This window comes from Apteryx mantelli, chromosome 1 (assembly GCF_036417845.1).
Source record: "Apteryx mantelli isolate bAptMan1 chromosome 1, bAptMan1.hap1, whole genome shotgun sequence".
Taxonomy (NCBI): Eukaryota; Metazoa; Chordata; class Aves; order Apterygiformes; family Apterygidae; genus Apteryx; species Apteryx mantelli.
This window is the reverse complement of record NC_089978.1, coordinates 192,098,621-192,125,646: the sequence shown is the minus strand read 5'-3', so window position 1 is coordinate 192,125,646 and position 27,026 is coordinate 192,098,621. Positions and strand designations below refer to the sequence as shown.

General features: G+C 37.2%; 1 protein-coding gene across 1 annotated transcript in view; it reads left to right on the top strand.

Annotated features, from left to right (window-relative positions):
- Positions 1-25,895, top strand: part of DOCK4 (dedicator of cytokinesis 4) — a 264,454-nt gene extending 238,559 nt beyond the window's left edge. Inside the window, exons 40-54 of the mRNA XM_067314834.1 lie at positions 382-523; positions 1,136-1,302; positions 2,777-2,863; positions 4,593-4,769; positions 8,222-8,305; positions 10,622-10,741; positions 11,106-11,227; positions 11,498-11,618; positions 12,124-12,205; positions 12,438-12,547; positions 13,793-13,960; positions 16,207-16,279; positions 18,831-18,944; positions 19,870-19,931; positions 23,008-25,895. Coding sequence (XP_067170935.1) covers positions 382-523; positions 1,136-1,302; positions 2,777-2,863; positions 4,593-4,769; positions 8,222-8,305; positions 10,622-10,741; positions 11,106-11,227; positions 11,498-11,618; positions 12,124-12,205; positions 12,438-12,547; positions 13,793-13,960; positions 16,207-16,279; positions 18,831-18,944; positions 19,870-19,931; positions 23,008-23,433 — 2,055 coding nt within the window. The 3' untranslated portion in view covers positions 23,434-25,895. The remainder of the gene's footprint in view (positions 1-381; positions 524-1,135; positions 1,303-2,776; positions 2,864-4,592; positions 4,770-8,221; positions 8,306-10,621; positions 10,742-11,105; positions 11,228-11,497; positions 11,619-12,123; positions 12,206-12,437; positions 12,548-13,792; positions 13,961-16,206; positions 16,280-18,830; positions 18,945-19,869; positions 19,932-23,007) is intronic.
- Positions 25,896-27,026: the final 1,131 nt, after the last annotated feature.

The following is a 27,026-nucleotide window of genomic DNA, read 5'->3' as shown; positions in this document are numbered from 1 at the left end:
ATCTAAACCTACTTCAAGAGGAACACATCAGTAATGGCTTTTTAGCATTTTCTAACATAAATGAATTCATTAAACAGTATTTTTTGGAAATGATTAGTATATGGTTAATTTTTCTCTTCAGATTTTTATTAAAGTATAACGATTTGATTTTTCCGGAGAGTTTTGAATACAATACGTTTCATATGATAGAATTTCCTTTTTCTTTTAACTAACCTTTTTTCTAGATTTCTTGTTTTCATCCTTGCCTTTTGTTTCTTACTTTTTCCTTTTTAATAAGAATTTCTCAGAAAGTCTTCATTTAAGTGCATGTTTTTGGATCTAACTAATGATGCCCAATTATTTTCACATAACTTGCTCTCTTTTTTTTTTTTTTCCCCTCAGAATAAGGAATTTGTTTGCCGAGGACATGACTATGAAAGGCTGGAGGCTTTCCAACAGCGAATGTTGAATGAGTTCCCACATGCCATTGCTATGCAACATGCTAATCAGCCAGATGAGACCATCTTTCAGGCAGAAGCACAATGTATCCACATAATCACAAACCCATAGTCTGCAGTTGTGTCTTTCATGCTTTTAAAAAATGTAGGTACACATATAGCCAATTTCAATCACAATGTGCCTCCACTGAAATAAGTGGCAGGGCAGAATTCCCCCATCATTTGTCCCAGACACTCTATTAGGTTTGGAATTTTTTTGTGTAATTGTTGGTTTTATTTAAAAATACCCTGATAGATTATTAAGATTCTTACTTTAAACAAAATTACTTGCAGAACTATAACAGCTGTGATAATAGTGTGTCAGGTCAATTACAATTGTTCAAATTCTTAAAATACTACATAATGTTAGCATGACGTTCTTATTGTTTGTAAGAATATATTTAATTCAATCTTTTTATTTCATGTACTATTCCATTTAAATAGGTTTTTCAAAAATAAATATGAAATTTTTAACAAAACAATACAAAGAAATCCCAGACCATTAAAAATCTCTCAGTTTCCTTTCCCAAGTTATTAATAGTCTAGAAGCTTTTCATGATGTATGCTTTTTAAAGCGGTTTTTGTTCTGTCATGCTTCAGGAGTCAATATGCTTTGCTAGTGTGAATGCAGTAGGATAGCCTTAACTCTTTACATGTAGATTTGCAGATCTATGCAGTGACACCAATTCCTGAAAATCAGGAAGTCCTGCAGAGAGATGGCATTCCAGATAACATCAAGAGCTTTTACAAAGTAAATCATATTTGGAGATTCCGATATGACAGGCCATTTCACAAAGGGACCAAAGACAAGGAGAATGAATTCAAGGTAAAGTACCACACACTTTCCTGAGTTACTTGACCTAAGGGTTTATCTGTAACTTCATTTACAGTTGTGTTTTTTAACCCAGTAGGATATAACCGATTTCTGATGGATAGGTCAGGTCTGACTGTTTTACTTCTCATTGTAATTAAAATAGTATGGAAAATACATGGGAAACAGGAAGGTCTTTTCCTGTGTGGAAATAGGAGAGCAAAAAGTACCTGTTAAGTTTTTGCATCAACTATATATAGAAGGCAGAGAGCTTAGAGAGAGCAGAGCAGCCTCCAGAGAAGTTTCTAAAGCAGCTGAGTCAACACTGCTGAGGAGGTAATGTGGGGTGTAGATACGATTGTCAAAGATTATCTCTCCCTAGAGCATGGGAGATGCAATTCTGACTGAACTACAGCATACTGTTCTGTTCCTGTGACATCAAGACTACAAGCTACCTCTGAACTTGGAGCTTGTCTCAGGGAAAAGCAATAATTTCTCCCTAGTGCATAAATGACTTGTGTTCCTCCTAATAAAAATATCAGACTGAAAATTCATCTTACACTTTTATTGTGTAGTTCTAATCCTGATCCACTAGAAATACTTAAATTTTGTCAACATCTACTTTCCTACATATATGCATGCACATAGTCAAAGATATTGCTGTACTGACAACGTGTAGTTTGAAAGACCTTGTATATATTCTGGTATTCAGACATATAAAATGAATTATCCCATAAATACTATTGTTATAAAGTGAAAGAAAAGAACTACAAGTGTAGCAAATTAGCTTAATTAAATCACTACTTCCCTCGCTACTGTTTTCCTACTGTACAATTAAAGTAAAGCTTAGGGCTTTATTTTAATTGTACAGCCTGTATATATTTGTGTAAGACCTATACTATGTATTGAGTGAAACTTTACCCTGACTTAAGGTAATGTTTGCTTGTCATTTTACAAACCTTTTGTTTGTGCAAAGTGTATGACAGTATTGCATTTAAATATCACATCAGCTATTCATTTTGGAATGTCAGAATACCTTCACACAGGAGAGCTGGTCACTCTTTGCCCTTAAGTTGCTCTTCTGCTTCTGAACTCTCCCTCTTCTCGGTTATTATGTCAGAATGCAAATATGAAAAGCTGATTTAGTTGTGAGTGACTTTTGGAGATGAGGGGAAAATATATAGTATAGAATAATATAGAATAACACCATATTAAAAAAGGACGGGACCAGCAGAAATTAATGCTTAGTAGTAAATCCTAGAAAGTAAGGAAAAAAGTGAATGTCATAGGCTTCTGGGGTAGACATTTTAGTAGATATTTGGATGTTAATACTTTTTTGTATGTGTGCTGTTACTTAAATAAAGGCATTCACAAAGAAATCTGGGAATAATTAAGAAAACTATACAGGTAAATTAAGATGTCAGAAAGCACTTGATCTTATTCTCAAAGAGAAATATGGGGAAAAAAATGTTTTTTTTGTATATTGTAGAGTCTGTGGGTAGAGAGAACCACCCTGATCTTGGTGCAGAGTTTACCTGGAATATCTCGTTGGTTTGAAGTGGAAAAACGTGAAGTAGTGAGTATAAGATCTTTGAAATGAATTGATTGCAAAAAGTATTGTGTTTTGGTTTACTTCCTTATCCATATGTTATGTGAAAAAGACTAAGATTTATTACCATATCTAATTTCTTTGAGCAGATTTTTAAACTGGCTACATCTGTTATTTACAAAATATTCTGAGTTGTCTAATTTCTCTTAACTTGAAAAATATTATCAAGAGGCCATCCTTATGATTCATATAAACAGTTGAAGATATGAAGCTGAGAACCATAATGGACAGTCAGAATACAGCCAAAGGCAACACTTAATGTCAGCAAATTGTTTTCTTAAAACTTAGTATGATCTAACATTAATACTTAGAATGTAGAGATATTCTAAGCTTAACATATTTTTCAGTATTCTTGAAAAGGAAGCACTCTCCAAGTGCTGGAAATATAATAAACTCCATGTGGGTACATCTCTGTCTTTGCCTGGAGCTCTGCTGGTTACCGGTTCTCTGCATGGGCACGGAAGCATGCCTACGCAGAACTTGCAGGAATAGGGCCTAACGTAGCAATCTGTTACTGACACGTTGTAATTTTGCCCTGTTCCTTTTTGTTATTTTCTTAGAAAACTCTTGAATACTTTTGAAATGTTTTCTGAGGAGTGTTCCTGATCTAACGATCTCTAAATAATTGGTCAAGTTTTGAGCCCAAGAGTATAACGTATGTAACTATTCTCCTTCCTGACAAAAACAGTCTTATAATACTCCCATTAAATATAAGGATACCATTGTATAGCTCACTTTCTTTGTAAAATCTGTTCTGTTTTTATTTTATAATACTAGCAAAATTTCGTTCTTCCAGCCTTCTAATGTTGTCCTGTAGAAAAACAAAAATAGAATTTAGTAAAGATCAGAAATAAGGAATTTGTTAATTACTCCTACTAGGTCCTTCCTACATTATTAGGGCCCCAATCTACTTATTACATGGAAAATGGAAAACAGCAGAAGATCCTCAGTTAGATCTTGTGTTACCATTATAGTCATCTTTTCCGACAGTGAACTGTAATATTTTTTCCTGGGAATAGACTAGAGCATGACTCAGATTTGTGTCTGTACAGAAAATAGTGGCAACTGCAGGCCTGTACTCTTCACATCTTTCTGCTTTTTGCTTTTCCTGCAGTTCATACTAACTGAATAAAACTTCCTCACCCTTTAGGAAGGACAGGCATGTCCTGTGTGACTGTTTTTGACTATGTCTTTATTAGCAACTTAGTTCAAATCTTACATAATGTTGGCTTCACTTTAGTTGGGGGAACTAGCTCATCCATGCTTAAGCTCTACTCTTAACGGCACAGTGCGATCTCTCTGAAGTGGAGCCCAAATTCGAGTAAAGCTGCCAAGGACGGCTTAGGCATAGCCCTGAATTCCAGCAGTTTCACTGAATGCTAAAGTGTATTAGTGTTCTGCTGCAGGGGCTGAGCAGTCTCACAAGGTCAGGTTATGAATCTAGAAGAAAAGGGAGGTTATTTCTTTTGGTCTCTGATTACATGATAAAATTAATTAGATTACATGATAAAATTAATTATTTCTGTTCTCAGATGTTTTTACAGTGTAGCCCACATGAGAAGAACTTTTTCTGCCAAATACTCTAGAATATAGTATAACCTTGTTTTCTTCTTAGAAATCAGCAAAACTGCCTTTAATAAATTTAATATTTTAATTGAAGATTAAACATTTGCAATGCTCCTCACTCCCCTTTCAGGTAGAAATGAGTCCTCTTGAGAATGCTGTTGAAGTCTTAGAGAATAAGAACCAGCAACTGAGAACACTGATTAGTCAGTGTCAAACTCGACAGATGCAAAATATTAACCCTCTCACGATGTGTCTAAATGGAGTCATTGATGCAGCAGTTAATGGTGGAGTTGCTAGATACCAAGAGGTAAGAAATTTATTTAGAATTTGTTTATTAAAATCTATTATACTAAAGTCTCTGATTCTTTCTTTGTACAGAAAATGCTGTGTGAATTGAGGACAAACTACTATATCAATAATATTCTTAATGATACATTATTTCCTTTACTGCAGTTTTGGGTGTGGTCATGTTAGATATGTATAACTTTATTATCACAACTCTTCTGCCACAAATTTTATAATAAAATTATGCCAGTGAGAAGCAGATTCACAATTCCCTTGCCTTTACCTTTAGTGGACAGTGATTTTTTTTCTATGAAATATTACAGTGTAATTACAATTACCTTTATTTTCCCCCCTCCTCCTTTTTATTTTAACATCTCTTCAGTTTCTTTTTAGGTCAGGAGATAGCTCTGGCTAACCAGCCATTTCCTATTGTGTGCTAACATTCTAATTTTAAGAGATTTAATTCTTAACAAAAAGGGATTATCTCAGAATCATTTTTCTAGATCTTTCTTTTTTTTTCCTTCTCCAAGTTTTTGAGGAAAGTTGTTTGTTGGAAAAGTTTAGTGAGAATTAATGCATATAATTAAGAAATATCTAGACTTCTATCCCCAATGCTAGATTTGTGCTAAAAAGTTGTTCCTGATTATCATCATCTTTGAATCACCCTAAAAAAAAACCTTGCGTATTTGGGATGCTGTATTTCCGCAAAGTTCTGTGTAATTTTGAGACTACAGTGAAAAGAAAAGAGGGATATTTTTTCTAGCCCAGTTTGATGTCCCTCTTTCTTCTAGTAGCATTGTGATATACTTGAGTCTGGTTGTTCCTTTTCCATTGAAATATAAATCAAATTGAATAATGTTCTGTCCACTGTCTCAAAGGTAAAATTTATTGCAAGATTCAGTGTTCACTCCACAGTGTTAAATTTGATAAAACTGCATCTAAATTAATTACAAGACATTGAGTCTGCTATAGTGTTAGAATCTCTGTCGCTAATACTGCAACAATATGAAAACTGTGGGACTAAGGCAGAGCACTACCCTGGAGCAATATGGTCATGTCAGCACTATGTCTGGTTTGAATTAGCAATATCTGAGTTTGGTCAGAGCTGGCTGGGTATCTCTGCGTAGCGCTCCGTTCTTTACAAGCGTATTAAAGGTGGTAGCTTTCTCCTTTCCTTTTGCTGTTCTTTGCTGCAATTCTCAATCTCTTTTCTAGTTTTTTGTTTCCCTCCTGTCTTTTCTGCATCTGTCTCTTTTCAGATAGATAGATTTATGTCCTATTTTGTGTTGTAAGCATCAAAATTGATAGTGATAGTTGCGAGGTTTTAGGTTTTTTTTCTATTTCACCTTCATTCTCTTTGCATGTCCCCTTTGCAGTCTGCCATTTTGCCATTTCTTATCTCCCTTCTTCCTTCCATTTGTTCATTTCCTCTGCAAGTGCTTCTCTTTACCCATCTGTTTGGTTTGCTTTAGCCTTCTCTTCTGTACACAGCTGAAAACTCAGTCAATCTTGGAGCATGTGCTCTAAGGTAAGCATGACCATGTCTCTACAGATATCCTCCTTCCCTTTTTGCAGCTTCCCAACTTTAAGTGCAAGACTCAGCAAATACATCTTTTGGCCAGCTGCTACCTTCTTGAGTCCCCCCCTCCTTTTTCTTCCTTTTCTTTCCCCTTCTGCCTAATTGGACAAAAAGCAACCACCTCCAATTATCCATCCCTTTTGCTGATATTGCAGGTGTTACGGCTGCCATGTCTTTCACTGGTTTTAGTACAGGAGCAGATCCCAAGAAAATATGGAGACATGATAGTTATTATGCAGTCCCTACATGTATGCTAAAAAATGGTGGTAGGTTGAACCAGTGACAGTCTGAACACCGCTGGAAAAGCAGGAACTGTGCTTTGTGCCCATAAACACCTCTCACATTGTAATTTCTGCTATAGAATGTATTTCTTTCAGCTCTTTCACATGTGCTAGAAGAGTCAAGGCACTTTCATGTTTAATTAGTGGAAGCCACCAGTTCTAAGAATATTAGTGGATTTAGTCAAATTCTGTTTTCTTTTTTTTTCTAAAATACTGAGAATTTTGTTAAAGTTAGATATTACATCTCTGAGTCATATTACAGATCTGTATAATTCTCAGCCCAAAACTACTGGCACACCACCTGCTTGGTATTGAAAGAGCATTAAGCTTGTAGATGAGGAAAAAATTAACAGTTGGCAGAAGTTTGGGATTTGGGATTTTAGCAAGAAGAGGGCTCCTCCTTACTCTTTGAACATGAAGTCTTGTAAGTCTACTGATCTAAAGTGAAAGGACCGGATGAAATAAGTGTTCTTCACTACAGTGTTGGGATATTCAGACCAGGTCTCGACACTGTTTCTTATTAAAGCTTGTCACAGCATGAAGTTTTGGAGCTGAATCAGAGCAAGGTGGTATATTTATCTCCAGCTCCACTCCTACCCTTATTTACAAGTGATTATGCATGGCAGAGATTTTAACAGGTGAAGTTGGATGGAGAGCCTTGTGAGAGGTTTTTGAGAGAAACACTAAGGCAAGTGGAAAAGGAAAACACAGCACAAAGCAACCAGTATTATTCTCTCAGCTCTGTGGATAGAAAACCATGTCTATGTACAAGTACGTATCCAGAGAGCTTTTGTGACAAATGCAGTCTGAGAAGGTCTGGAATTTTCTTCGCGAAATAAAGTCAGGAAATGCTGTAAATGCAGTATAATGCCCTTGCAAGGTAAGATAGATGCCATGGTAAGAAAGATGCGACTCTGAACAAAAAGGGGATTGCTCTGTCCAGGCCATTGCTGGTGGGTAAAATGATGCCAGCATATTATGACTGATACAATTTGAGCATTGGAGATGGGATGGAAAGTCATGTACGCTCATGAACACACCTGTGTGTTGGTCAGATGCTCCTGAAGCAAGTGTGGCTTTTTGAAAGCAATGTCATTGAGAGTTATTCAAAACATTATTTATATTAAGAGTGAATAAGAGGATACTGTTGCACTTTTAATACATGCAGTAGCTTACAATTCCACACTGTTCTTAAGATGTCTTTATATCCAGCGTAAAATAAAGTATAATAGAGCTCCTAATAGGAAAAGACAGGGAAAATCTAGCTCTATGTAATTATTGAAATGCCTGCGCTACAATTGATGGGGAAGAGATTTTTAGTTCAGATGACTTTTGATTTGTTTCATCTCTGATTTGCAAGTTTCCAGATTGGATTCAGGATCTGTCCTGGATGTTAAACAGCTGGTGAATTCCACTTCACGAACGGTTCCACTTTATTTGACCGTATTCTCCACCAGTGTGGAAGTGAATAATTATTTTGCGTGTTTTAATATCTTCTGTTGCAATAGAAAGAAGTAGGAGCTTTTGTTTTGAAAATAGCATTTAAAACTGGTGTAAAGTGATGTATTTCAACTCACTTTATGTGACTTTGTAATGTTATTGTTTTCTGCTTAGGCATTCTTTGTCAAAGAATACGTCTTGAACCATCCAGAGGATGGAGAGAAGATCACGCGCTTGAGAGAGCTAATGCTTGAGCAGGTAAAGTGGGGAGAAAAAACTGAGCAGGTGGCCTGGTCAGTTGTTCTAGCTACAGTTGACATGACTCAAAATAAAATATGAAATTTCAAAGGATAATTGCGCAGTGGTCTTCAATATTCCAGACAGATGGTAACTTCCTATATAAACAGGTTTCCAGGTTATATTCTACCTGGTCCTTTTCATCATCCTCTCTAGTAACTTCAAACTAATATAAATTAAAGGTTTAACAAGAGGCAACGTTTGTCTTATGGTGGCAAATACTTCCACAGCATATTTTACCAACTGCTGCAAAATATACATTATTTTCACCAAAACGTTTAGTATAATTAGAAACAAAAGCAAAAAAACAAATCGTAATGCAGTAGAAGATTTCTAATGATAATTGCTGGTGTATGTAGGCACTATAATAAATATTAAGTGATGAAATTAAACAGTTGTGTTCTATGCATTATATGATTTTTGTATTGTTTCATTTTTTCTGTTTACTACAGTCCTTATATTTTGAGTATTTCCTGTGGAATGTGCTAAGGAAAACAAAAATCAAAAATAAATGAACTGCATAGATTTTGATGGACCTAAGTGAAATATAGCTCCTAGAAATGGTTTTATTGCATTAAAAACAGTACATTTTTATTTTGGTCTTCATTTTCCTTTGTTTCACCAAAACAATAAGAACATAAAAGGGTCTCCAGCTATTGATTTGATTAAGTAAGAAGCCAAATGACTAAAATTAAAGTAGTCAGCTCCCTAGGTTAAAAGACTTTTTTTAAACCAAATATTTCCAAAGTGGAAATTAAAGGAAAACATTTAGAATTTTTCTTTGGGAAAACTCAAAGTGGAAGGTTTATTTCCCCTCCACCCAGTAACTGTCAGGCTACAGAGACATGAACAATGTAATTCGATCACAGGGCAGGGGCTACGTGAATAGGAGAATGGGAGCTGGGCAAAGGACACAACAACTCAAATCTACAGTAGCTCAAAAGGAAGCAGAGATTACTGACAATCTGACCAGGAAGACAATTATTTATGTCTAGAAGGTCTACCAGCATCAATTATAAAGTGTCTCCATTTGGAAGTGATGAAGTAATTTATTTTGATCAAATAATTGTGCTGCAGTATGTCATCATTTATTAAATGACATTTACCTGTTGTTGTTCTACGCAGCATGCTGAAATTTCAAACTCTACACTAGGTACTATGTACTCTAGGTTAGAGTATTGGAATTTGGCAAGGTGAAAATTCCATTTTTCATCAGTATTGTGGTATCTTTTGGTCAGAGCAGCTGAAGGGACAGATCCTCTGGGAGTTGAAATCATAATAGGTTCAGTGATCTCACTTTCATTTAGATAATGTACAGTAATTTACATCTCAATTTCAGTTTTTCAGGCTATAGCTAATCTCACTAACGCTTGCAATTTAAAATCAGAGTTAGTAACTTTCCATGATAAAATTTGAATTACAAGCAATACCAGTTAAAAACTGTCTGGTACACACAAATGATTTAATAGAAAGTGCAAAACATTCAAAAGGGCCAGGATCAGTGTGTGAATGTGAATTCTTACCTAAAGTCAGTGATGTTGTGTGGATGTATACTCACTGAGAATCTGATTCAAAATATCAGCTACATGCTCTCATCCAAAGACACTACAGCACAGTGTAACTATTTTGTTTTTAAATTCAACTTTATCTGACTCATCACTTAACCAATTCAATATTTTAAGTGTGTATGACCAAATTTGTGCAGGATCTGACTTTTAGCAAATTAAAAGTTTTAGCAATGTTATTCTGAAGCCTATTGGGCCTTATATCGAGGACGCTCATATAATCACCACTTTCTGAAGTTACTGTGGAGTTGAAATACAGCAGGGAACTGTGGACATCCTTGGAAATATATTCCAAGGTCTCTGGCAGATGTGTCTGTGTATTGTGCTCATATTTTATGTTTCGTGTATTTTATCTCATAGAAAATTGCTTTTATTTAGGGTTTAGAACTGCTCGTTTGTACAGTTACCATTTAGCCAGATTTCCACTACATTATCCATAATGTTTTTTATATTAGAGTTGAATTCAAATAGGCTATATCCTTCAGAAAGTTAAATAGTATAAGGTGGAGAAGCATAAATCCTTCCCTGTATCATTGGTTTTGGTCTTAGGCCTTGTTTGGTTACAGGTCTTTCAGGTATTTAAATAGATGATTTTAATACAGTATGTGGGTTTTTTTGGATTAATGTCATAATTATTAATTGATCAGAAAAAGGAAGTATAAAGAGAACAGATCAAATTTTTTTGCTCCCTTTTCTCCTGTCTTGTCTGTAGGCTCAGATTCTAGAATTTGGCTTAGCAGTGCATGAGAAGTTTGTGCCTCAGGATATGAGGCCTTTACACAAGAAGCTGGTGGATCAGTTCTTTGTGATGAAGTCAAGTTTGGGAATACAGGTACGTGAGCAGGTGCACTGATGGGCTGTGAGACATAGTTTCGCTGCAGCAATGGCTGTTAATTTTCCTAAGCGACAAATAGTGACATCTTTTGGTTGTTTGTCCACATTACATCTTGGTGACATTCTTATGGTATCACAAAGTTAAGAGAAAGCTAACAAACTTTCCATACAATGCAGAGAAAAACAATCATACGTTACTAAAGGGAAAGTATCATCAGTCTAAAAATTAAAATTTTTTCTTTTACTTATGATGAACCTGATCCAAAATGCAGATACACCTATTCAAATGAACATTTGTGTCTCACAAAGTGCTTAATGGTGTTATGTTCATTTTAATTAACCTTCTTTTAACCATTTGCCAGGAATTTTCCACCTGTGTACAAGCTAGCCCCATTCATTTCCCAAATGGAAGTCCTCGTGTATGCCGAAATTCAGTACCTGTTTCTATGAGCCCTGATGGTGCCAGGGTAATACCTCGACGCAGGCAAGTTAAATTACTAGAAATTGATAGGTTTTGTTTCTTGCAAAAGATGACTCATAAACTGTTGTTGTGTGAGTGCTTGCTGGTAAGCCTGAAGTATCTTCAGGCACAAATAGATGATATATATAATCAATTCCCTCCCCCCCACCCTTCATAAATTCAAATTAAATTGTGGAGATTAATAAAATGTGCTGTTTTCTCATGATACCTGATTAATAAACCATGACTGGCAACGACAATGAGCTATTTTCTATTTCATTATTCCTATAATAGTCCCTTGAGTTACCCAGCTGTCAATCGGTATTCATCCTCATCACTGTCATCCCAAGCTTCTGCTGAAGTCAGCAATATCACTGGGCAATCAGAAAGCTCTGATGAAGTTTTTAACATGCAGGTACAAATTATTATCATTCTTCAGTTAAAACAAGCTAAAATGCATTTTTCTTACAAAGATATTTGCTAAGTTAATGCTTCTGTTCATTATTCCAGTCAGAATTCTAAAAGTTCCTGCTGATTAGGAGTTCACCTCCTTATCTTACAAAGAATAGCTTTTTATGTAACTATTTCTTCCAAACTGAGACTGTGAATTTATGACAAAAGTAATAAGCAATGCACTTTGATGCAAAGTCATCACCTTACCTACTCTTTTTTGTCCAATTGTCACAGTTGTGATGTAATTATTTTAATATGTTAATTATATTTCTATTTATTTGATATTATACTAAATCTTTATGTGTAGCTACATTAAGGCTTCTTATACTAGTTTGCTACTTTGAGATACAAAAATACTAGTCTAACCAATCACAAGTTCTTTGTTTTAGTGAAGCACGTATTATAAATTTATGTTTTCCAAACTGGTAAGTGTGATGTGGTAACAACAGCATCTGTTTTATACGCAGCCTAGTCCATCTACCTCAAGTTTGAGTTCTACTCACTCAGCTTCACCTAATGTGACCAGTTCTGCTCCATCCAGTGCCAGAGGTCAGTGCTTGTCCTCTCTGCTAAACCAGGTTAAATGGTTCTTGAAAGGTTACACAGCTGAATCTCTAAATATTTTCTGCACACTGTCACTGGTGGGACATCAAATCCAGTAAATTGTTTGAAGAATGTGATTTATTGGCAGTAGACAATGTCTGTTATAAAATTCCTTACACAATTGAAATGTCTGAATGTCACCATGTGAATTTAGTTGCTTGATACATTTATATTCCAGCCTCTCCTCTGTTGTCTGACAAACATAAGCATTCCCGAGAAAACTCTTGCCTGTCCCCCAGAGAGAGGCCCTGCAGTGCCATCTACCCTACTCCTTCAGAAACCTCGCAGGTAGGAAGCTTGCTGGGAGGCCTCTTAACTTGAGTAGTTAATAGAAAGATAAAGGAGCTTTTTGAACTTTGAACAGATTCAGTGTTTTCTCACTGCTGTTAATTTTGGTTTGGTGTGCCTTGAAATGGACAATAGTATATGTACTGTCGGAAAAAAGGAAAGGTGATAAGCATATTTAAAAGGCAATGCCTATTTATAAGTACCTATTCTGTAAAATATTTGACACGTACAGAAAAGATAACGTGAATAGAATGCACTAAACTTTAAATGGATCACATTTCTGCTTACTTTGTTTAGGTTTAAACCTATTTTTGATATTTACTAATTGAAGTGAGAGACATGAAAGGCCTATCAAATCACATAGTCTGCTTGCCTGAAATATCACTGTTTGTTCAGTCTAGGGAAGAAAGAAGATGGGAAAACTGCTATTGCAGCAGTTGTGCATGTTGACCTGCCCTTTAATTTCTTCTGAAATATCTGATTCTAGCCACTGTCAGATAATAATCCAAGCCATGTGGCAATTCCTATTTTTCAATGTGATTTCAGAAGAAAGAAGACTGACTGACATTTTTGTTACCCCAAAGGAAAGAGTAGGAGTTGAGTTCTTACCCTAAAAGTACTGTTGCATAAGTCTGTGTATAAAAATCTATATCCTTTGAATATTCTGAAATGCAAAATGAGTTTGAGGCTGCCAGTTTTGAATCCTAATTTCATCTTTTCTTCTTAATGGACCTACTTTTCTACAGTGCTTTCCTGTAATATAATTGCTGTTTTAATCGATTCCATCATGCAACACAGCTCTTGCTGAAGCAGAAAAAGAGACAAACACAAACAGACTGTGATAGGGCCCTCTTTTCAACACTAACTCTCATTTCCACCGGAAGTTTGGCCTCTGATAAAATACCACTTGGTAGTTCAGGATCCTTTGTTTTAGAAACAATTTGTTGCTTTCTCTTTAATGGTATTTCTGTCTCTTGCTTCTTCAGTTATTGAGTTGGTTCTTGATTTAATTTTTTCTTCTTTTCTATATAAGTCCTCATGCTGTTACCTGAGGGCTTAAGAACTAATACTGAAGGTTAGCCAGACTATAACAGCAATTCTCAGGAACTACTTACTGATATATCTACTGGGCACTTTCTCAGTGGTAGGAGAGCCAAACCAGCATAGAGGAAAGACGAGATGTTCTTTATATAAAGCGGTTTTACAATTTGCCACAAAGAAAAATTGTCCCATTTTTGCTCCCAGACTGCAAACTCTTGCTTTGCCAAGTGGAATGCGACTTCTCTCCCCCACTCTACCAGAGATTCGATAAGGGAGGCTGAGGAGCTCGTAGGCCCAGTCTCCGTTCTCTCAGAGACTCGCCTGACAGCAAAATCTCCCAATCTGTCTCTACCCTCAGTGTCCCAAGAGAGGGTAAGTAGAAAATTAACTTTCTCATACAAAGAAGTATGTTTCAAAGGTGAAAAGGTTTGGCAATTTCTTTTTGCTCTCATAACTGTAAACGAGGATAAATCTTTATAGGGAAAGAAACAAGTTTTCCTCAGGTGCTCTGTTCCCTGGGCAGCAGCAATGGACTGTGATCAACGGGAAAATTCTGATTCCCTGCCTTCTGAGTAAGATGGGGGAAGAAAAAAAAAAAGAAAAAAAAAGAAAAAAGAAAAAAAAGAAAAGTCCTCTGGAGAATAGTAAGGAGATACCTTAGAGATACCTGCAACTCTCATTAGAACTTAGATGCTCAAACTGTTCTTTGCCCTTCCTATTTTTGTTCTAACAACAGTTAACTTTTACAGTCTTGGTTGGAGCTTCATACTATGCTCATGAGAAAAGGACCACCAATTTCTGAATTTCTTTGTTATGGCTTAATGAATGAATGTTTCACAATTGTTTTCAACCTGGAAGCATGAGATGCACAGGGAAATTCCTGCACTTCAAGTCCAAATCAAGTCCTTTCAAGCCATAGCTACCTCATTAAAAGAAGTTTGAAGGGCTGCATAGAATCCAGACCACAGCACTGCTGCACCTGATTCTCTCTTTCTAATTGCTGCTCAAGGTTGTATATGTACAGCTGCATTTGGTCAACATCCTTTTGTGCTTGCTTTTTGATCTCTGGCTGAGCGATTGTACAGTGTCTCTCTAGCTCTTTCCCATACTCTGAAGATGAATGCCTGTTGTTGTTGACTGGTTAAAAAGCCTCATTAGTTTTTGCTCTATTCTTTTTCCTAATTGAGTTTTTTAGCTTTCACATTTTTGGAGGTTTTTGCTCTTCATTAAACATTCTGTGATTGCTCTTGTTCTTCCATATGGCTTTATATTTCATTGTTTCAGTATGTCTTCATTTCTCTGTATTTCATGCAACTTCTGCATCTTTATCTCCATCACTTTGAGTTGCTTTCTCAGCCTCTGCTCTTGACCTTCACAATGAAAAACAGACTTCAGTTAAACAGTGTTTTTAAACTCACCAGCCAGCTCCTAGTACACTACTGGCTCACTACACAGTGAGCATTTGATCCAGACCAGGCATGAGCATGTGACTGTATTTTCTAATGCATTAGAGCACATACATACTGTTCACACCAACCTAGTTTTATGGTAAATCCAGGAAAACAGGTATTACCTGATCCAGTGTGACTCTAGGACAGCACAGGCAGGCAAATCTAGTGTAGCTTAAAGTCTGCCAAGGCATTGCCCTACCAGATGTTTTTGAATCAAGTTGAATTGGCCAAGTATTTGTTCCTCATTTTGACCTGGGGTAGCAACATGTTTAGGCCCATGATAGCTGTTCTTTAACTAGGGTCATCATCACATGGAACCACAGCAGTCTCTCACTGACTTGGCATGTAGCAGCTGTTAACACTGGAAGGAGATAGGAGAATAGGACTTGACTTGATTTGGATTTCATTGATTGTCTGATCTTCTCTTTAAAAAAAAAAAAAAAAAAAAAGTAGTTTCCTCTGTTCTGCTTTTCTTTGGCAAGTACATATAAATTGCTGGTAGGATTAACTATATGTTGTTTATTAAATACCAGTGGCCCACTGATGATTTGAATGTTGCCAAAGGAAACAATTTGCAGAATTTTAAAATAGTTTCATACAGTTCCTGTGATTTTTTTTTTTTTTTTTTTTTTTAGAAAAAATAGTATTCAGAAAAGAAGATAAACACACATTATGCATCAAGTCTTATCCGCAAGAGAACTAAGAAGGCTACTGCCAAAAGTCAGAGTTGGGAAAAATATGGCTCTTCTAAGGAAACAGCTATAACTTGATATTGTCAAAAGTTACGCATTGCACAAATCCTGATTCTTCAGTGAAATTCTTGCAAATCTATCCCTTGCTCAGCATTCTATCAAGTCAGCCTGGTTGAATTTCACTTAAGAAATGAGCCTTATTTTATCTTTCAGGGAGCAGGAAACTGCCAGAATTCAGTATATAATAATCCTCCCAATAATTCCAGGGTGTTCAGTTTTCAGAAAACTAGTCTATTCACTATTTATATATGGATATTTTATTAAAATATTTATGTTCTCAGGTGAGGTTTATCGCTGCCTCCAAGCAGATCTGTGTGTGGGGGGGTGGTTAATAACAAAAAATATAACAGTTTTCTCAAAGGCCACTGAAATACAACTGTAGTTATGCATAAGCCATGCTGTTTTCAATTTCCAGAGAATGCTGTTTAATCATATTGGAGATGGTGCGCTGCCACGAAGCGATTCCAGCCTGTCTGGCCCTGACAAGGGTGAGTGGAAATGCTGCGCTTTACCAGTCTTGGAATCAATGAAAATATAATTCATGTGTGATATTACTGGAGAATGCCAAGCCTTTTGAGCACTTGAAAAAGAATTCCCAGTTCCAAAAATACTTCTCATCTCTAAGTTTTAAAACACTTCACCAAAAAAGGGCGGAAAGAAAGTAGTATCTGCTAGAACTGAGTGGTGCATTCAGAAGGGTCCAGAAGTTTGCAGGAAGCCAGTTGGTGATGGAGCAGCAGGTTGCAGCCGGCTGCCTGTGAGAGCGGTCCTTTCCCTATCTGGTTCAGTAGAGAGGAGGACTCGGGGACAGCGAAATGATGAACTGGAGATGATGAACTTCTGGAGACTGGGCAGGAGGAAAGCTAAAGAGATGGGTATAGTCCTGAAGTTTAGTACCTGCAGTTCCTCTTTAGCCAGACAGAAATCATCATGCTTTTGGTTACTCTTCAGAAGGGGAAAGATCATTTTGATTTTTCTCAGACTAAATGATAAACCTATTAATTTCCATTAAAAAAAAATACTTTTTATAATTTTACAAAAGGGGAGATCCAATATTGTTGGCACAATTGCACAATTGTTAGTTCAGAGCAGTAAACTTTCCGCTTTACTCATTTCATTATGTGCTCCCTTTTGTTGCACCCTGAATAAAGGATACAATAAAACAGATGTATTAAAACTAACATTTCAAGAAAGTAGCCTAACAAGAACTGACCAGGAATCATATTTTCAGCAATGACAGTTGATTTTAAAAAATATATATATATATTTTTTTTTTTTTTTTTGCTTTCAAGTTTTGGTGAAAACTCAAGTGTGAAATTTTTCACACAGCTGAGAAACATATGAAATAATTTAACATGAAAGTGTCAAAACTTTTCCATTGGCCTACGCAGCCAAGAACATTACAGAATTGTTAAAATAAAATATTCTCTCCTGCAGACTTCAGCAGTCCAAAGAACTGACTGCTTGGATAGCTTAAAAGAAAAAATTGGCTTGTCAAAGATTCAGGCATTTGAGGGACTTAGGCCTGGTGCCAAGTCATTTTTAGGATGAGGACAAAACCATACTGCTAGGTGACAGCCTACAATAAAAAGCAAACAATGTATTGCATATTTTGGCAATGAAAAGTCAAAATGATCTTCTAGCAGATAGAATTAGTACTCGGTCTGCTATTCTCAAAGTCAACTAATGTACAATTATACTGTAACAATATTGTTACAGATATAACACAAATATCATTTGTACTGTACTTCTTGTATTAAGTGTCTGGTATAAACTAGTATAGTGGGATTCCAGTCCTTCTGAGAGCCATTAGTGTTGCTGCAATAGCAATAATTGATATCATCAATTAGCAATCAGCAAGGGTGCTTTGCTTTTTACACCATCTTTGTAAATGAGCATGGACTCCTTGCATGTGGTTCTCTACTTACTGGTGTGACAGAGACACACAAGAAGTAAACTGCCATGGCATGGTACAGCGTGTTGTTATTTCTTGAAAACACTTTAAACTTGATGGAAGAAGTCTGAGGTTTTTAAAGACACTCTATGAATTCTTCACTGCTGGGTTTTTGTTCTTTTTTTAGAAGTAGGTGTTTCACTGTTTATGGGGCATGTATAAGAAAAACTGCAGTTTTTAAGTTAGCTTTTTTCCTGTCCGTGTTAAGTGCCCTGTCTTTCTGTCTGCCTTCTTGCCAACATTGGTGGCTCTGTGATAATACAAAATAATCTGGTTCTATTATGGGAGCTATTCCAGGCCTTAGGGGCTAATTCAAAGTCATGGAGTTTGGCAAAAGTAACGCAGATAAATAAAGCAGCCAATTTTATACATGTCAAAGTGTCAGTCAATTTACATGATCAAGTAGAGATTCTGGATGATGGATACAAACAAGGTGTGTAAGTTGTCTTAGTCCACAGGAATTTCTTGGTTTTAATTTTCTCTGACATTTTCATTTCTTTCCCTTTTCACTCCCTCTGTTTTGTGACCTTCTTTCCACTTTTTTCATTTCTGAGTTTGTAGCCTGTGCAGGCAACAAAAGACTGTTAACACTGGGAGTTTTCAGAGGGATGTTGATTGAAATTTGGCGACTTTCTTTCTCTAGCACCTTCCATATGTAAAATGATTTAATGGAAACTGTGAATAGTCTGTTCCATTCTGCCTAGACACCTTTAAATAGGAGTCTGCTGGAAAGATAAACTGATTATATTAACAGGCTTCAAGCTTATCTGCCTTTGTGGCTGGATCTGGGGTGCACCAAAGTGCTATTTCAGGTGCTACTGCTGTTGATGGTCTGAACTGCTTTACAATCTCAGCCTGGCCTGAGGGCCAGATGCGAAAGTCAGGCAAACCCCGAGACTGACAGGAATTACTGAAGAGCCTTTCAAACGCTGATGTAATCATAAAAACTTTTCAGGCATGCTGTTAAGTTGTTTAACATTTTCGCTCTGCATATTTCTAAGCTCATGGATAAAGGCAAGTCAGGGAGCTTGAAACTGAGAGCTAGAAGTGTTGATACATATGTCAACTTTTTCATTCTCTTCCAGCTGTGAACACCACCCCCAGCAGCTGGAGCCTGGACAGTGGGAAAGAAGCCAGAAACACATCAGAAAGTGGAAAGCTTATATCTCCCCCTGTGCCACCAAGACCTGCACAGACTGGTGAGCGTATGGACATTTCGGACTAAGCTCAAGTAAAAAAAAAAAAGATTTACATGAGGGCTTTGGTTCTTTCCACTCTGATTAACCTTTAGCTTCTTGGGCAGGTTAATTTATTATTTGATTACTTATATGGAAGGCTGTAGAACTGCAAGGTATTTTCATCTTGTTAGTGATCTCTGTAGCATTCTGTTTCCAATACTTTGCCTCTTCACTTAAAGACTTACTAGTTTCAAACAGTTTATGCTGGTACTAGAAAGGATGATTGAATTTAATCTTTTGATCTTATGATGATTGGAGGTTAGCAGTCAGAAATTATAATTATGATAAAAAGAATCTTACTGGTCAGTGAATGCACAGCAATCATGGATGGGAATGAGTGCTGTTACTGTAACCAATTTGCCCTTCAAAAAAGTAATTTCCGTTTAAAGGAAAATCTGTTTAAGTGGTACTATAAATATAAATGTTCTCAAGAGAATGAAGATGCTTTTCATTTAGCGTTATGTCTCAAAGTATGTCGAGGCATGTTTACAGTATGTTTACAGGTATGTTACACCTGTAAACATTTGGTGTAAGTACATGTATTGTGTTTTTTTCTTATTTGACATATAAGTGCAGAATATATTTCTTAGAAAAAGAGAAGGGGAAAGAGTATGATACTGACTTTTTTGAATCCTGTTAGAGATTGATAGGATATGAAGCACTTTGACAAATTTTATATCGCTGTAAAGAAGACAGATGCAGAAATTGTATTGGTTCTACCGGAAGATAACCTTGAAAACAAAATAAAACAAAATCTTTAAAACCTTTACAGCCACTGATCAGGTACATAGAGGGAACCAGGGATAGTGCTGGGTGTAGAATGATCTCCAAGACTTAGTGAGAATCCTAATGTGAATAGTGCACTGAAATCTTTCTAACTTTACAGCATCACCAGCAAGACACACAGCCTCCATTTCCCCTTCTCCTGCTGGCAGATCAGCAATGAAGGTACTGTCTTATTGCAGTGAATCTCCTTTGTTCATGTTGTGGGGTAGATTTTATATATTTAATATGTTGTTTGGGATTTTTTTTATCATCATCATATGCCTATGCAAAATCCATTCACAAGAGTAAGTAGCCAAAACAATCACAGATTAAAGATTTTCAAAACTGCAGCCAAGAATCAGATTGTGATCTTTAGACTCTTTAAGTTCTTAAAATTAGGCTTCTCACCTACATGGATAATCAAGCCCATCTGAGTCAGTGGAGAGAAGGGAGCATAAGAAACAAATGTAAGAAATGCCAAGTGGTCCATCCACCCCAGAATTCTGTCTCCAGCAGTGGCAAAAGGAGATGCTAATGAAGCATCCTGGCATACAGCCCATTCCTCTTACAACAGCTCTGAATGCTGGGGGAGTATCAGGGATGTTAGAAGGTTATCCCTGCTTTAGTCATTTTAGTATCCAGTGCCTCTGCAGAGCAATCTAGGGAGGTTGTGTAAGAAGCTGGAAGTAGTCTGAAGCCTGTCGGTAAGCTACATTAAGCACAGGCTATGACTAAACATTTGTTCTTCTCTGACAGTTAGGCACCCCTGGCCATAGGGGATCCTGGCTGTGAAGTCCTCTTTTGAGGACAGATGCTGAACTGAGCAGGGTAAAGATACCTGAAAGTGTTGGTACCCACTCATTGCACAACAGCCTCTTGGTTAGAAAACTTGAGCAGGAAGCGTGAGTCTTCTGCAGCATGGGAGCTCATGAACACACAGCTTGCGTATTCCAGGAAAACCCCAGAGGAGCGAAGCGATACCCCAGAATGCCTCCTTTCCCCTTGAGGTCCCCAATCACAAGTCTGCAGTCATTCTCCCATTTGTCATCCCTTGAGCCTGTAATTCTTCACTTTGCAGCCACCCAGTGGTCCAGGTTCGGCCCAGCGTAATTGTGCTGCTCACCCTCAGGATGCTCTGTAGTCCCATTACCTTGGCACACCTTCCTGTGAAGTGAGCTCTGCCCCAGGTTTCACACTAACTGCTTCCTAGCAAGCTCTTCTGAGCATTAGGATACAAAAAGTGAGCAATTTTTCCTGTGTTCCTGAATTGACTGGGTGCTGATGATTCTTGGGGCCGTTTCAAGCTTGTCCTAACATTTTCCTCTAAAGACCTGAATAGAATTTAAGCATTTTCCAGCCAAACTGTGGCACAGCCTACTTGGGAAAGGGGTGCTGGCCCAGAATACTTCAGAGAGTTGTTGGATCTCACTTCGAGCATCCTTGAATTTCCAGACTCTTTTGGTGTCTAGACTGTTAATCATGACTGGTGCAAGCAGTCTGTATTGCTGTCAGGGACTAAGTGCTTATCCCTGCTCAGCCCCTAAATTCAAACAGACAGGATTTACACATATTTGCTCTTGTTTCGAATGAGAGAAGCAAAGCTCCTAAATCCTGTCTATAGCCACTTGGATTAAGTGCCAAGTGTTCTTGGAACTTGAACCAATTACATCATTTATTTGAAAACTTTGACCCCAGAAGTTTGTGTGGATGAGAATGAGCAGCAGCTTCCTGAAACAGAGGAACAGAACCTGAACCAAGTAGTTAAGCAGGACTCCCACTGTGTACAAAACATCTGCACCATATAATGACGGTTAAATAGAATTTGCTCTGCTTTTCCCTAGCCACATACAGAGCGCAATTTTTACCCTTTGTTCCAACTGTTACGTACTGCCAGAGAAAACCACCCAAATACAAAGCCCACTGATGTAAATTAAAATCTTTCCATTGCTTTCAGTGTACTGTGGATCCAGTCCTAAATGAATAATTAAGATTATCGCAACAGAATAAAGTCAGTGCAGCCAGCTCCATACACCTCTGCCCCTCTCCTTTTCCTCCTCCTCCTCTCCCTACCCTTTGCTGCATGGCTTGCACTTTCACTCTCATCTAAGCTGAGCAGCTGAGTGCCAACTAGTCTAACAAGAATTGGGGTCAGAAACCTGTCTTTGAGCCATGATTTCTCCATCCCTTTTTAGCCTGTGCTCAAGTCCATTATGTCTAGATTGTCTCAGATTGTTTTATGCAAAATCAGATACGTTGCAAAACCATTTCAACTTTTTTCTAACCTTAGAGTTTTCAGTAGAACTTGCTTCTCTAGAATAGGACTTCCCGACATTTTCAGGCAGGGTTTACTGTCCCTGCTTCCCATTCTTCATCAGCACTGTCATCACTGCTTGGACCTACAGCTCTCTGTCCCTCACCGCCCTCCAGAGACCTGCGAGGCTGCTGGTGTAGCAGCTTGGACCGTTTGCCCTGTCCCCTTGGGCATCTAATGCTGCTTTGCATCTTGCAGAGCAGTGCAGTGTGCCCAGAAACCACTGGGGAGCTAGGGGGGAGAGAGGGCGGAGGAAATAGGCTTCAAAATGCCATCTGCAGCAGCAGTAATTCCTTACCTCCTATGTTCCTGCTGCTGCTACTTAATAGCAACACTAACTGCGGGCAGAGCTCAGGCTAGGAGTCCAGCAGAGGTTATTAACTTGGCATCTGCTCTGCACTTCGCCTCCGATTTTGGTGCATGCCACACTTGAAAATGATGCCACTATCTAAATGCACTTTTTGCTGCATGCCTGTGCACTAAAATTGTGAGAAAAGCCTTGGAAAATGAATTTTAAAGGAGAGATGGCAATAGCAGAAACACTGAATGTGATGCAAGTACTGTGTTCTGGCATTAGGGGGCAGGCCACTACCAGTTACACACAATGCGATTATGTATTCCATTTTAAGAGCCAGGAAATTTAAGGGTTTTTTTTCTTTTTAAAAGACTTGCAGATTTTTCTAGAGTATGATGATGGGGAGATAACATTTAAATACAGTTTTACTTCCACTGGCATGAAGCACTGTTTAAGGTATACTTAGGCACTCTTGAAACCAGCTTTTTATTGGTTTCAAACAGGATCATAATTAAGAAGAGGTGCAATGGTTTACATTTATCAAGCCTCAGAATCTGTGCAAAATGTGTATGTTTGTTTTTAGTTTTAGCAAAGAAATGCTAATCCCTAATTCACTCTGGGTGACTCCTCCTGATGTCCTTTCCTTTGAGCAGGGTTCTGTGCAATCATTTACCCCCTCTCCAGTCGAATATCACTCTTCGGGGCTCATATCCAATTCCCCGGCGCTGTCGGGAAGTTACAGCAGTGGCATCTCTTCGCTCAGCCGATGTAGCACATCCGAAACATCGGGCTTCGAAAGCCAAGGCAGTGAACAAACAGGAACTGCTCCAAACTACAGCGTTTCCGAGGAGCCTGTGAGAAAAGAAAGTAAAACCCCGCCACCTTACAGTGTCTATGAGCGAACTTTGAAGCGCCCCGTTCCACTACCTCACAGCCTCTCCATCCCGGCCGCTTCGGACCCACCAGCACTGCCACCCAAACCACAGCTCGTCCGGCCAAACAATCTGGAAAACAGTAGCAGGAGGACTGAGCAGGTTCCTCGGCCGAGGCCGCTTCCTCGGAAAGTGTCTCAGTTATGAGAAGTCACTTTTGTATTCAACGGCAATGAATTCTTTACCGTTTAAGAAATAATATTTTTTAAAAATGGTAAAATACATTTAGTTAGGCACTTTAATATTTTACCGACCTTTTCTTTTAAGTAATTTTTAAATGCTTATTAATATTATGTTGCACATTTTTAAAAGAAGTTACTAATTTAGGTTGCCAGATACTATAGGAAGCACGAATGAGAGACTTTTCTTAATTTCATGGTGGTGAAATACTGATATACACTTTTATTTGTACCTTACTTTTATTAAAAAAAAAAAAAAAACTAAAACCCTACAGCTCTCATCTGAGTTAGCTGAATGCTTCTTACAAAATACGGAATATACTGACTGGATCTTTATTACTAGAATAAATGCACGCTTTATAACAAAGTAGTCCGTAGACTAGGGTGTTTCTGCAAGTAGGCTGAAAGTTGTCTCTCTTATCCAGTGAACAGGTTAGTCATTTCAAATGTCTGTGGAAGAACAGAGATATAATGCAAGTTATACTGCAGAGAAGTGTTGCAAGAATGTGGTCTGGAATTTTTCAAACAAACACTTGGTTCATATTATTTTTAAGAATAAAAAATACCTGCATTTCATTCAGTACAGAGCACCTTTCTGGTAAATCTTGATAAGGTTTTTGTGCTATTAGTGTATTACTGTACCTGATGCATCCTTTTCTTTTTGAGGTGCAATTTATTTTTATTCTTCCAGTTAGTTTTAAACTAACTGGCAGTTTGCTAGTAGCAGTTCTCTGCTGTTTTTGAAAGTTCACGCTAAAATACAATTTGTGTATTATATAGGTACAAATGAATGTGTTCATTTAATCTGTGTACAGGAATCAGTACTGACTAGTACCAGGGCAATATATACTAGACGAACGAATTTAAATATAAATTACTGACTATGTATCAATGAATTTTAAAAGAAAATTGTAAAAGTCATTAACAATCCTGCAAAAAATTAGCAAAAATTCTGAAGAGTTCTTCCGACATGTATGTACCAATAGAGTGGGGTTTTGGATTTGGTTTTTAACTTAAGTACATCACCATCATCTTTACTGTAGGAGAATGGTGTTTGGACTTAAGTTGTATTTTAGTGATTAGCATCTGAAGAGTTCTGGAAAGCTAATGCCAAGCTGTAGGAAAAAAAGCACCTTCTGTATGTATTTTTTGTATTCCTCCTTGTACTCACTGTTTAACACTCGCTTGAAAACAGATGTATGAACTGCATTTAAAATCATGCTGTTAAAAATATTCTCCCTCTTTTGTTGGGAAGCTCATGTTGATTTTAACTGTGTTTGATCTGTTGATAGTTTAACTGGAAGAAAGTGACCACTTTTTATATACTCTCAAACCTTCAGCAAAGCTGTTGAATGGTGGTTATAGAGGTTTTCTATAATAAATGTTCGAGTATTTTTGTACATAATTGGTAAATTTTAATAAGGAGTGTACCATTTTAATAAGGAGTGTACCATTATGTGAAAAAGAAGCAAACAGTTGTGTATGCAGTAAGATTGTTATAATTATGCCAAATACTTTATGTATGGAAAAAAGAATATTTGTAAATATGTGCTTTTAACAATAATTCTGCCATATTGACTTTACAATTTTGAATGTCAGAAAAAATTAATATATGTCAAAATATTTATGTTTTAGTGAAAGTATTCATAACTTGAAAAGGAACAAGTCTGAAATTCCTTGAACTAGCTCTTACTTTCAACTATAACATTCTTGTGTCTGTAACCACATCATAAAAGCTGTAGAAGGCTACATATTTATGCTGATATAAAGAGGTAATGCCTGAGATTTAAATAAGGTGTCACAAGTAAGATAACAAAGATGCTTTGATTTTTTTTTTCTCCCTGTGTAGTTTAATAGATTTTGTTGACTAGTGCTTGAGCACAGTATGAATCAGTGTTATTTGCTCCTGAAGCCATTTTTTTATTTCTGGCGGTGAGCAGAATTGTTGAATTTATCATTTGGCTGTATTACTGAAGTCAGCTTTGCAGCAAAACATTTCATGAAGTTTCTGTTTACCCAGACACTCATATTGGTTGCTGCATAATGTTAATATGGAATAAAATGACTTGATTAATCTTTACAGTACAACTTGTTTTCTACAGAATGAGAGATTATAAAGCAGTTTGTCATGGAATTAAAATTCTGTCTCCTTGTCTTGCTAAATCTAGTTTTCTTTCTGATAGAAGTCTCCTGATGGGATCTAGTTTTCTCTCTGCTTGAATCCCTAATTGCTTTGTGAGACAAATGTGGAGGATATTGACCTGCTCTTCCGATCAAGTGAAGAATGTAAAATTTACTATGAGAGTATTGTAAATTAACCTGCATGAGCTCTCTGTTTTTATAACCAAGATATCAGGAATACTCTGAACGAGAGCAGACAGTATAAAATTGACAGAGTGCTCTAAAACTGAGCTGACACATTTTCTGCTTAGCCAGTTTTGACAAATTGATTTTCTCGATCAGCTTTTCAAGCTGATTTCCTATAAAAATGTAGTATGAAATTTTTTGTATCTTGCAACACCCAGAGCTTGAAAAGCTAATGTAAATAAAGGTCTCATTTGAATTTTATGCATTACTCATAAATGTAGTTTTATCACTTTCTGGATGACAGTGAGTAATTCAGAAGCTCATACAAGGGCACCTATGAGACCAACTTACTGTTACTACCTTTTATAATAACTTGAATGTTAGCCAACATACGTGTAGTAGTTGCAATGATCTTATATTCAAACACTGCATTTGAGATGCTGGGATCTCTGGGATGCCACAGAAAGCAGTGGCAGTCCTAGTGGGCCTGCCTTTAAATAATGCAGTTCAGACCCGTTCTCATGAGGGGCTAATGCATCTGTAACGTGAGTGAACTCAGTTATGAAATCTTAAGTCGGATCATAGCGAATAGGCTTTGTTGTTAAAGAAGCACAAAGCTAAAATGAAGTGTTGAAATTGAAGATAAAGGTTTCAAGGTAGTGCTGATATGCCCTGTTCACGTGGGCAGGGAGTGCTACATGTAAGTCTTCTTCTGTATGAAAATGGCACCTTGCTGTCCTGCCCTGCCATTTTTCTTATTCATGAACTCGCTGACAGAGTCTGCAAAAAGCACAGTGAGGCAGCAAAAAGATACTAATAGGTAGGAATTCATGCCTGAAGTGATAAAAAGCATCTTGTTTTGAGAATAACTGTGGTCAGTGAGGTACATAGTAGCATTGCTTCAGTAGCCCAAGGTGCCAAGAGAGACAAGTGTCAATAGCTGGGTTTTCCCTCAAGACTCTGGTGATCCAAGCAGAGCCTCCACCTGTACTTAGTCGCTGAAGGGCAAAGCCCATCTGCTCAGTGTAAAAGGACCTTCACCAGTGGAGGGCTTCACATTTTGACCTTGAATCAAATCCCACCAGATTTTGTGTGAGAAAAGAGGCTACAGCCATGACTTCTGTATTTAATTTATCTTAATCCTTTCCCTGTCATTGTAATTCAGCTTTTCACAAGTCTTTCACATATAGAAAAATAGGATGTTTAGTTGCTTTGGTTAACATTAACAAAAAATCCCATGATTAAACAGGTAAA